A 12,919-nucleotide genomic window follows, 5' to 3' on the forward strand; every position below is an offset into this window, starting at 1 on the left:
TTTGTATTTTTTTTTTTTTTTTGGATTCCACATGTAAGTGATATCATATGATATTTATCTTTCTCTGTCTGGCTTACTTCACTTAGTATGATAATGTCAGGGTCCATCCATGTTGCTGCAAATGGCAGTATTTCATTCTTTTTTATCTCTGAGTAATATTCCATTGTGTGTGTGTATATTATATATATACATATACCACATCTTTATCCATTCATCTGTTGATGGACATTTAAGCTGCTTCCATTTCTTGGTTATTGTAAATAGTGCTGCAGTGAACACTGGGGTGCATGTATCTTTTCAAATTATAGTTTTCTCTGGATATATGCCCAGAAGTGAGATTGCAGGATCATATGGTAGCTCTATTTCAGTTTTTTGAGGAACCTCCATACTGTTTTCCATAGTGGCTGTACCAATTTACATTCCCACCAACAGTGTAGAAGGGTTCCCCTTTTTCCACACCCTCTCCAGCATTTATTATTTGTAGACTTTTTGATGATGGCCATTCTGACTGGAGTGAGGTGATACTTCATTGTGGTTTCGATTTGCATTTCTCTACTAATTAGTGATGTTGAGCATTTTTTCATGTGACTGTTGGCCATCTGTATGTCTTCTTTGGAGAAATGTCTGTATACATCTTCTGCCCATTTTTTGATTGGCTTGTTTTTTGATACTGAGCTGTATAAGCTGTTTGTATATTTTAGAAAGTAATCTCAAGGGACTTTTAAAGTAAACATGTAAAATACAAAAAATGAAAAACTAAGTCAAAATAAAAATTACTTTGGGAATTCTCTTGGCAGTCCAGTGCTTAGGACTTGGCACTTTCATTGTCATGGCCTGGGTTCAATCCCTGGTCAGGGAACTAAGGTCCCACAGGCTGCACGGTGTGGTCAAAAAAAAAAGAAAAAAAGAAAAAAAAATTACTTAAAATGAGGAATTGAGTGTTACATATGATGAGTGAGCTACTTAACTGTTGAGCACTAAAATTCTTGAATTCTTGCAACTAAGGTCCAAGCAGAGAAGCTCTAGATTTCCATTTTCCTGTGAATGAATTCAAGAAGTAATTTCACACATGAGTCCTTAAATACAAAGTATTAAATGACATAGAATCCTGTCTTGAGCTAAGTTTTATAAGACACACATAAGCATTCTTATTTTTTAAATAATGTTTTTTTAAAGTAATACCCGCAAATCAATCAATGTGATAAACCACATTAACACATTGAAGAATAAAAATCATATGGTCGGGCTTCCCTGGTGGCACAGTGGTTGCGCGTCCGCCTGCCGATGCAGGGGAACCGGGTTCGCGCCCCGGTCTGGGAGGATCCCGCGTGCCGCGGAGCGGCTGGGCCCGTGAGCCGTGGCCGCTGGGCCTGCGTGTCCGGAGCCTGTGCTCCGCAATGGGAGAGGCGTCAGCAGAGGGAGGCCCGCATACCACAAAAAAAAAAAAAAAAATCATATGGTCATCTCAATAGATGAAGAAAAAGAGTTTGACAAAATTCAACATCCATTTACCATAAAAACTCTCAACAAAGTGGGTATACAGGGAACATACCTCAACATAATAAAGGCCATATATGAAAAACCCACAGCTAATAATATACTCAATGGTAAAAAGCTGAAAATTTTTCCTATAAGGTCAGGAACAAAAGAAGGATGCCCACTTCTCACCAATTCTATTTCACATGGTACAATGATTCCTAGCCACAGTAATCAGATAAGAAAGATTAAAAGGCATACAAATTGGAACAGAAGAAGCAAAATTTCAGTATTTGCAGATATCATGATTCTACATATAGAAAACCCTAAAGACACTACCAAAAAACTATTAAAACTAATAAATACAGTAAAGTTGCAGGACACAAAATTAACATACAGAAATCTGTTGCATTACTATACCAAATAACGAACTATCAGAGAAATTAAGGAAACAATTTTATTTGCAATTGTGTCAAAAAGAATATAATAACTAGGAATAATTTTAACTAAGGAGGTGAAAGACATGTACACTGAAAACTACAACACAAATAGGAAAGAAATTGAAGACAACACAAATAAGCGGAAAGATATACCATGTTAATGGATTGGAAGAATTAACATTGTTAAAATGTCCATATAACCCAAAGCAATCTTCATATTCAATACAATCCCTATCAAAATACCAATGGCATTTTTCACAGAAGAGATAGTCCTAAAATTTGTATGGAACCACAAAAGATCCCAAATAGCCAAGGCTATTTGAGAAAGAACGAAGCTAGAGGTGTCATGCTTCCTGATTTCAAAATCAAATGTGTGGTATACAAAGCTATAATAATCAAACAACATGGTACTGGTACAAAGCTGGACACATGGATCAATGGAACAGAGTAGAGAGCCCAGAAATAAACCCACACTTACATGGTCAATTAATCTATGACAAATGAGCCAAGAATATACAGTGGGGAAAAGACAGTCTCTTCAAAAATGATATTGAGAAAATTGGACAGATACATGTAAAAGAATGAAAGTAGACCGTTTTCTAACCCCACATGCAAAAATAAGCTCAAAGTGGATTAAACTTTTAATGTTAGACCTGAAACCATGGAACTTCTGGAAGAAAATATAAGCAGTACGCTATTGGACGTCGATCTTAGTAATATTTTTTGGATCTGTCTGGGCAAGGACAACAAGAGCAAGAATAAACAAATGTGACTACATCAAACTAAAGAGCTTTGGCACAGTGAAGGAAACCATCAATGAAATGAAAAGGCAACCTACTGAATAGGAGAAGATAACTGTAAATGGTATGTTCAGTAAGGAGTTAATATTCAAAATATATAAGGAACTCATAAAACTCAATATCAAAAAAACAATCAAATTAAGAAATCAGCAGAGGACCTGAATAGACATATTTTCAAAGAAGACATACAGATGTCCAACAGGCACATGAAAAGGTGCTTAACATCACTAATCTTCAGGGAAATGCAGATCAAACCAAAAAGAGATTATCACCTCATGTCTGTCAGAATGGCTATTATCAAAAAGACAAGAAATAACAAGTGTTGGTGAGGATGTGGGGAGAAGGGAACCATTGTGCACTGTTGGTGGGAATGTAAACTGATACAGTTACTATGGAAACCAGTATGGAAGTTCCTCAAAAAATTAAAAATAGAACTATCATACAATCTAGCAATTCCACTTCTGGTCATTTATCTGAAGAAAATGCAAAACACTAATTTGAACAGATATATGTATCTCAGTGTTCATTGCAGCAGTATTTAGAATAGCTAAGATATGGAAGCAACCTAAGTGTCCATTGATAAATGAAATGGATAAAGATTACACACACACACGTATATACACAATGGAATATTACTTAGCCATAAAAAGAATGAAATCTTGCCATTTGAGACAACATGGATGGACCTAGGGGTATAATCTAAATGAAATAAGATGGAGAAAGACTAGTACCATATGATTTCACTTATATGTGGTATCTAAAAAACAAAACAAAAGAACAAACATAGCAAAACAGAAACAGACTCATAGATACAGAGAACAAGCTAGTGGTTGCCGGGGGGAAGGGGTGAGATAGGTGAAGGGGTTGGAAAGGTTCAAAATAAAGAAGTCGGGGCTTCCCTGGTGGCGCAGTGGTTGCGCGTCCGCCTGCCGATGCAGGGCAACCGGGTTCGCGCCCCGGTCTGGGAGGATCCCACATGCCGCGGAGTGGCTGGGCCCGTGAGCCATGGCCGCTGAGCCTGCGCGTCCGGAGCCTGTGCTCCGCAACGGGAGAGGCCGCAACAGAGGGAGGCCCGCATACCACAAAAAAAAAAATAAATAAATAAATAAAAAATAAAGAAGTCATGGCGATGCAATGTATAGCATAGGAATATATTCAATTTTTTTAAAAGTCTTATTTATATGTTTCAAATCTAGCTGATCAGTTTTACATATATTTTGTTTTTTATGGTTTCTAGCTTTTATTTCTTTAGTAATTTTAGTCATTTTTAAAAATATCTTTTTGAATGGCATTTTTGCTCTATTAACTCCTGTGCTTGGGGGGGTGCTAATCCTTCTATTTGTTCTTCCCTCTGGCTTTTGCTTATGGTAGATGGTTTCTTCACACATTTTGTAATTTTTAATTTTGAGCTTATCTTCAGTGGGGCTTCTTTCCTCTGTGGAAATCCTTTGGAGACTGGTTGTAGGAGTTCTCTATTACTGTGATTTTACTTTGACTTCTTTGTTAGGCATCCCAACCAGGACAAGAGAAGTTTTGGATTCCTGTTTTCCTATGACTGAATTCAAAGAGTGACTTGTTACCTAAGTCCTTACATTTGATACATAAAGAACCTTACAAGACATAATAAATCCATTCTTTAGCTATGTATTTCAAAAGACATATGCTCAGTTTTTGTTTTGTTTTTCTTGTTTTGCAAAAATTTATATTTAATTTCTAGGTGTTGAAACAAGAGTTTCACACTGGCTCAGTCCATCATTTTTGCCAGAATCCTAATTCTTCATTATCTTTTAGTTTATCAGCTTTAAACAGCTTGGACTCTTTGTTATGTTAGAGGAGGATTTAGTTTACTTACACCCCTCCCTCCCCATTTTCCACACAGTCTTTACTATTTTTATTTTTATTATTTGTCTATAAATTACTTTTTTAACCTGAAATAATATACTTCAATCTTTGATTTTTAGTCCAGCAACTTTCTACAGTATCTTTTAAGTACTTGTAATGTGTGGTATTAGCATTAGCACACATCCACCCTTTCTTCTACTTTTGTCACCTGTCCATATCGTCTGTCAGCTATTTTAACAAATAACTTTGTACGCCAGAATATATAGAAAGTAAATTTTATGTTATCTTTGACTATCAACAAATGTCTTTTATGTGCTCTCTCACTTGCTTCTTTGGCCAACTGTAGAATTCTAGACTGAAAATAATTTCCTCTCAGATCTCTGTGGTATTACAACATTGTTTTCTGGTATTTAGTGTTGCTGAATTTTTGTCTAAGGCCAATCTGATTCTCCTTCCTCTTTGTGAATTCACAAGAGTTTCTCTTCATCTGTTGTATTCTGAAATTTCACAGTGATATTTGAGTCTTGGTCTGGGTTTTTAGTTCATTTATTTTGCTGGGCATAATCTGGGGGCTTGTATTTTTCAACTCTGGAAAATTCTCTTTTGATTATTTCTTTGACAATGGCTTCTCTTCCATTTCCTTTGGCATTCTCTCAGACACTAGGTTATCTGATTTTAGGGCTCCTACAATGATTCTTTTTTTTTTCTGGCCGCACTATGCAGCTCGTGGGATCTTAGTTCCCCGACCAGGGATCAAACCTGGGCCCTTGGCTGTGAAAGCTTGGAGTCCTAACCACTGAACCACCAAGGAATTCCCCTACAATGATTCATTAAACCTCTGAACTTGGACTCTTACTTCACATTTTAATCTTTTTTGCTCTATATTCTGAAAAATGTCATTTTCCGATATTATTATTTTATTTTAAATAACTGATTTTTAGTCTTTTTTTCTTTTTAAGCCCTTGTTCTCTGAGTTATCTTTATTCTGAAATGTCAACACCTTAAAGTTTCGCTTTCCATAATCATCTCATTCAGTTAATTAAGGAAGGGTTATCTGGCATTTTTCCTTGGGTTGGGATTTTTATTGGAATCACTGAATTTATAGATGACTTTGGAGAAAAGTGACATTTTAATGCTATTGAACCTTCCTATCTACGAACATGGTATCTCTTACTTATATTTAGGTTTCTCAGAAGTATTTGTTCAAGTGACTACTTCATTCAGCCTTTTATAATAGTTAATACATAATAGTAAAATTCATTGACAGAATTTTTTTGTGGAACATTAAGATATGGTTAAAATATAATTTTTTACATATTTATTGACACAAAATAGAATGTGGAAGACCTAAGGAATGAATAGTCTGAATGTTTATTAGCAATCTATCTTAAAACCATTCCTCAGCTTGAAAAGGGCTATATTCTAAACATTTTATTGCTTAAGGCCTGTTATCCATATGAGAGGAGTGACATGTTTGAAAGTTTATGATTCTGAGTTGTATTATCATCAAATAGAGAATCATATCATCTCTAGACACAGAATTTAGAGATTATTTTTTCTTTAAAAGAAACATTGCCTCTGCTTTAACTCAGACAGTCTTAAGTTGTAACTTCAGAATATCTTTGAAGATTGTTACCTCAGGTGGTGACCTTCCTATGAGTCATTTAGGGTATCTGAAACAAATTCATGCATATCTTACTGACAGGAAGCTAACTGAACAGTTGACTAGACTTACTTTTGGTGTTAAGTGTTAGAAAATACTTCTTGATTTCCAATTTTATTTTGATTATAACTGGTTGATTTTTCACATAACTAGTCTAATTATATAATCTTATGAACCTTGTTTCTTCAGAATTTTCCCCATCACCATAGTAGACAGATAAACTTCTAACTTCTCTTATACTTGTTGGGTATCTAAATCCCACCCACTCCCGTAATTTACCCATTTTTTAAATCCTTTCCCAAACTTCCTCTTTATCCCACCTAACTTCTTTCTTTGAGTTCAAGTCTCTGTGACATCTTTATGCTGTTGCCTCTAATAAATAATTTTCCAAAGGAGAAAATTCAATTTCTATTGAATATTGAACAAGTCAGGATACTTGGGTTTGAATCCAGACACTGGCCACCTCAGAGACCTTGAGCAAGTTAATCAGTATTTCAGATTCTCAATTTTCTCATCTGTAAAATGAGAATAATAGTTAGCTCATAGAGCTGTGTTGAGGTTGAAAGAATAGGATATATATGAAAATATCTTGCACCATTCCTGGTATATAGTAGATGCTCAATAAATGTTAATTTTTTTCTATTTTGATAGAAACTGTATAAGAGAAGATTATTAACATTTTCCCTCCCTGGATGGTTAGTATCTAGTGTAAAGCATTATCTAAGTGTGAGTTATGTGATGGTCTAAGCATCTGAAAAGGGAAAATCAGCAAGAGAAAGCCTCAGTGAAGACTTTGAAGGTTGAGATTAGAAAAATGAAGAAAATAAAGAAAATGATTTTATTATTGGATTTTAATTTTACCTTCCCTTTAAAAAATACAAAATTTTATAATTATTATATAATAAAATAATTATTAAATGTATGGTGTTTAGACCCAGAAAATTCAAAACATGAGAAGATAACAGTTATTTAGGTAAAATCTAATAAGCTGTGCAGGCAGCTGAAATCTTTAACTCAGTAGACAAACATTTTATATATTCAGTTTTGCTAAAAGATACATTTAGAAAAGATATCTTTAGAAATCAACTTCATTCCAAAATGAATTATTTGTATTCAGACATGTTTTGACTGATAGAAAAATGAATCTACCAAATCCATTAAACAATACCATATTTTTAAAACTGTCAAAATATACATATATCTTTCGTGGCTTCTTTTCACTGTATATTTTAACCACAGGTCAATTAAATGAAGATAAAGCTTTGGCTTTCCAAAGAATTGAGGAGTTTTAAACAGAGGAATGGCATACTTAGTTTTCTATATTCTGTGCTTAGAATTATTTTATGTAATGTGGGAATGGATTTAAGGTCTGAGGTAAGGGAAGACAGGAAGCCACTGAAGTAATACGTACAGGTGTGACATAAAAGCTTGACCTAGGGCAAGTGAAAATAGGAATGGAGAAAGGACTCATGAGAAAAACATTTTTGAGGTAAATTTGACAGGACTGGATATTGGTTGGCTTTTTAGTTGTTTTATTTTATCTTTCCTCTAAGTCTGTTGGTGACAAATTCTCTTAGTTTTCCTTAATCTCAGAATGTCATGATTCCCCTTTCATTCCTGAAGGATATTCTTGCTGGATATAGAATTCTGGGTTGATAGTTCTTTTAGCACTTGAAAATGTACTGCTTCCTCCTGGCCACCTTGGTTTCTAATGAGAAATCCACTGTCATTTGATGTTTCCTTAAAAGTTGTGTATCATTTCTCTCTGAGTGCTTTCAAGAGTTTTTCTTTGTCTTTTGTTTGCAGAAGTTTAATTATGCTGTATTTTAGCATAGGTTTCTTTGTGTTTATCATTTTGGGAGTTCATGCAACTTTCTGCATTCTTTAAGTTTATCTCTTTTCCCAAATTTGGGAAGTTTTCAGCTATATTTCTTTCAATATTTTTTCAGTCTCACTCTCTCTTTTCTCCCAGGACTACAATGATAGAAGTGTTAGCTCTTCTGTTACTGTCCCTCAGGCCTCTAAGAATGTTATTTTTTTTTTTCAGTATATTTTCTTTCTGTTCTTCGGATTGGGTAAATATCAATAATATTGACCTGCTCTTATGTTTATTGATTCTATCATCTGTCATCTCCACTGTACTATCAAGTCCATCCAGCAAGTTTTGTAATTCAGTAATTTTTCAATTCTAAAATTTTCATTTAGTATTCTCTCTTTCTTTGCTGAGACTTTCTATTTTTAAATTGTTTCAAGCATATTTGTAATTGTTTTTTGAAGCATTTTTATTGTGGCTGCATTAAAATCCTTGTCAGATAAATCCAACATCTGCTTCTTTGCAGTGTTTTTGTATGTTAATTGTCTTTTCTTATAGAAATTGAGATTTTCCTAGACCTTGGTAAGACTAGTAATTTTTTATTGTATGCTCAACATTTTAAGTATTATGTTATGAAACTCTGTATCTTATTTAAAACTTCTGTTTTACCCAGACACCATGCCAGCCACATGGGCTGGAAATCTGTGTCTCTTGCTTGGCCTCTGTTGACATCCTGAGTTTGAGGCACTTCATTGCTATTTCTCCATGGCTTCCACCCACACTACAGAGGGGCCTGGCTATAGCTGGGCAGAAATGAAAAGTTCCGGCTCCTCAATCAGCCTTCTCTGACACCACCCGAGTGAGAATGAGAGGTACCTTGTTACTGTCAAAGGTGGGAATTTAGTCTCCTCACTTAGCCTTTGCTGACCAGGTTAGGGTTGGAGCCACAGATATTTTTTCTGTGGTGTTTGCAAGAATAGGCTGTTCATTATCTAACATTTTTCTGTCTTAAAACTCTGTATCTTTCCTGGTTCCTTGGCTAAAGGAAGAAGACTTTTCTTGGGGCTTTTTTGGTCTGTGACTGTTGGCTGCTGGCATTTCCAGTTCACTGGCTTCTCCAGAACCCAATCTGGGATATATTAGGCAAAAATAAAGCCAGGGAACTCACTGCCATGTCATTCCTTAGGTTTTGTGGTCTCTAGCCAATCTATGCTCTCTCTACCTTTCATAATCTTGTGTTTTATTTTATATATAATGCCCAGGGTTTTTAGCTGCACTTAGTGGGAGGAATAAGGAGGAGCGCATTTTTTTAAGTGTGTATATTTATTTAGCTGGAGTATACTAGCAGTTTTTAAAACTTATGTTAGAAAAATCTTCGAGAATAGTATTTGAGTATCCAAAAAAATGTAAAAACCAGCACAACCTACTTACGTGGTCTCTAATGCTCAAATTTCTTAGGGATAGTCTAGAGTGGTACAAAAAAAATTGTTCCATAGCCGTTTTACTTGTGGCATATTTGTGTGTTAATCACCTTACTTTTATAATGTTAATGTAATATTGTGTTGATTTGGTTATAGAAACCTGGCATAATTGAGTTAGAGAGCAAAATTTATTTTTGCTGTTTTAATTTGCTCTTTTCTGTTTACTCCAGGGCTGGTGGACTAGGCCTCAATTTTGTTGGTGCCAATGTGGTTGTATTATTTGATCCTACATGGAATCCAGCCAATGATCTTCAAGCAATTGACAGGTACAACGGTGATAAAATTTAAAGTGACCTGCAAATACTTTTAATCTAAAAATGCTCTTGAATTTTTTAGGTTGCTTATAGTGTGACTGTGATTAGAAGATAGGGAAGACCTTGTAAAAAAATTTTAAACTTTTATTTAAGATAACCCTGAACTTCTGAATCCAAATGGCAGGCTGATAATAGCCATTAATTTTCCATTCATCTCAAAATCCCATTATTGTGACAAGATTAATTTAGAAGAAAGAATAAATCCCCAGTACTGCAGGAAAATAGAAAGGTCACTACTAGTAGATCAGAAGTTTTGAGAAACTCGTGGGAGAATTTTTATGATGAAGGAACTAGCAGAGAAAAGCCACAATCCCAAGTCAACAGGAGAGCACAGAGAAATTCAAGCATGGGTTCAGCAACTTAAGGATATGAGAGTAGACTAAAGTACATCCTTATGGGAAATTAATTAATGTGCTGACTCTAAAACAAATTCCTCTCCCACACCTTGTACATAAAGAGGGATTAACCTTTAACACGTGCTCCTTGATCAAAACTGAAAGAATCATTTCATACATTTTATAAATAAGTGGGGAGTGAGGCTGACAAAAGGTTCTTGCAGTGGATGTTTGGACCAGATCATAAAGCATTGAAACCTAGCTTTCTTATACAGTCCATTTCATCAGTGTCTTATAGTTTTCTGAGTAAAGTTCTTTTACCTCCTTAGTTAAATTTATTTTAAGATATTTTATTCTTTTTGATGTGACTGTGAATGGGATTATGTTCTTAATTTCTCTTTCTAATAGTTCATTGTTAGCATATAGAAATGCAGCAGATTTCTGTTTATTAATTTTGTATCCTGCAGCCTTACCAAATTCACTGATGAACTCTAGTAGTTTTTTGCTGGCATCTTTAGAATTTTCTATGTATAGTGTCATGTCACCTGTAAACACTGACAGTTTTACTTCTTCCTCTCTAATTTGGATACTTTTATTTCTGTTTCTTGCCTAATTGCTGTGGCTAAGACTTCCAATACTATGTTAAATAAAAGTGTCCAGAGTGGGCATTCTTCTCTTGTTCCTGATCTTAGAGAAATGCTTTCAATATTTCACCATTCAGTATGTTGTTAGCTGTGGACTTACCATATATGACCTTTATTATGTTGAGGTATCCTCCCTCTGTACTCAACTTTATTGAGAGTTTTTATCATAAATGGATGTTGAATTGTTTCAAAAGCTTTTTCCACATCTATTGAGATGATAATATGATTTTTATTCTTTAATGTGTTAACGTGGTATATAACATTGATTTGCAGAGATTGAACCATACTTGTGTCCTTGGGATAAATCTCACTTGATGATGGTGTATGATCCTTTTCTTTTTTTTTAACTGTTTTTTTCTCCATTTTCCTTTTTTTTTTAATCTTTATTGAGGTATAATTGCTTTACAATGTTGTGTTACTTTCTGCTATATAACAAAATGAATCAACTATACGTATACATATATCCCCATATCCCCTCCCTGTTGCATCTCCCTCCCACCCTCCTTATCCCAACCCTCTAGGTGGTCACAAAGCACCAAGTTGATCTCCCTGTGCTATGCAGCTGCTTCCCACTAGCTATCTCTTTTACATTTGGTAGTGTATATATGTCAGTGCCACTCTTTCACTTCTTCCCAGCTTACCCTTCCCCCTCCCTGTGTCCTCAATTCCATTCTCTACATCTGCGTCTTTTTTCATGTCTGCCCCTAGGTTCTTCAGAATCTTTTTTTTTTAGATTCCATATATATGTGTTAGCATACAGTATTTGTTTTTCTCTTTCTGACTTACTTCACTCTGTATGACAGACTCTAGGTCCAGTAGTGGGATTGCTGGGTCATATGGTAGTTCTACTTTTAGTTTCTTAAGGAACCTCCATACTGTTCTCCATAGTGGCTGTATCAGTTTACATTCCCACCAACAGTGCAAGAGGGTTCCTTTTTCTCCACACCCTCTCCAGCATTTATTGTTGTAGATTTTTTGATGATGGCCATTCTGACCGGTGTGAGGTGATACCGCATTGTAGTTTTGATTTGCATTTCTCTAATGATTAGTGATGTTGAGCATCCTTTCATGTGTTTCTTGGCAATCTGTATGTCTTTGGAGAAATGTCTGTTTAGGACTTCTGCCCATTTTTGGATTGGGTCGTTGGTTTTTTTGATATTGGAGCTGTGTGAGCTGCTTGTATATTTTGGAGATTAATCCTTTCTCAGTGGCTTCATTTGCAAATGTTTTCTCCCATTCTGAGGGTTGTCTTTTCGTCTTGTTTATAGTTTCTTTTGCTGTGCAAAAGCTTTTGAGTTTCGTTAGGTCCCATTTGTTTATTTTTGTTTCTATTTCCATTTCTCTAGGAGGTGGGTCAAAAAGAATCTTGCTGCGATTTATGTCATAGAATGTTCTGCCTATGTTTTCCTCTAAGAGTTTTATAGTGTTTGGCCTTACATTTAAGTGTTTAATCCATTTCAAGTTTACTTTTCTGTATGGTCTTATGGAGTGTTCTAATTTCATTCTTTTACATGTAGCTGTCCAGTTTTCCCAGCACCACTTATTGAAGAGGCTGCCGTTTCTCCATTTTATATTCTTGCCTCCTTTATCAAAGATAAGGTGACCATATGTGCATGGGTTTGTCTTTGGGCTTTCTCTCCTGTATCATTGATCTGTATTTCTGTTTTTGTGCCAGTATCATACTGTCTTGATTACTTTAGCTTTGTAGTATAGTCTGAAGTCAGGGAGCCTGATTCCTCCAGCTCCATTTTTCGTTCTCAAGATTGCTTTGGCTATTCGGGGTCTTTTGTGTTTCCATACAAATTGTGAAATTTTTTGTTCTAGTTCTGTAAAACATGCCAGTGGTAGTTTGATAGGGACTGCATTGAATCTGTAGATTGCTTTGGGTAGTATAGTCATTTTCACAATGTTGATTCTTCCAATCCAAGAACATGGTATATCTCTCCATCTGTTTATATCATCTTTAATTTCTTTCATCAGTGTCTTATAGTTTTCTGTACAGGTCTTTTGTCTCCTTAGGTAGATTAATTCCTAGGTATTTTATTCTTTTTGTTGCAATGGTAAATGGAAGTGTTTCCTTAATTTCTCTTTCAGATTTTTTCATCATTAGT

The 12,919-nt window shown here is 35.1% G+C and overlaps 1 protein-coding gene across 5 annotated transcripts in view; it reads left to right on the plus strand.

The window, feature by feature from the left end:
• ERCC6L2 (ERCC excision repair 6 like 2) overlaps positions 1-12,919 on the plus strand; it is a 149,618-nt gene that overhangs the window by 79,402 nt on the left and 57,297 nt on the right. For all 5 annotated transcript variants that reach the window (XM_028494122.2, XM_028494120.2, XM_024132883.3 and 2 more), the window contains exon 12: positions 9,686-9,781. In XM_028494122.2, coding sequence (XP_028349923.1) covers positions 9,686-9,781 — 96 coding nt within the window. The remainder of the gene's footprint in view (positions 1-9,685; positions 9,782-12,919) is intronic.

Source organism: Physeter macrocephalus, chromosome 9 (genome assembly GCF_002837175.3).
Source record: "Physeter macrocephalus isolate SW-GA chromosome 9, ASM283717v5, whole genome shotgun sequence".
Classification (NCBI taxonomy): domain Eukaryota; kingdom Metazoa; phylum Chordata; class Mammalia; order Artiodactyla; family Physeteridae; genus Physeter; species Physeter macrocephalus.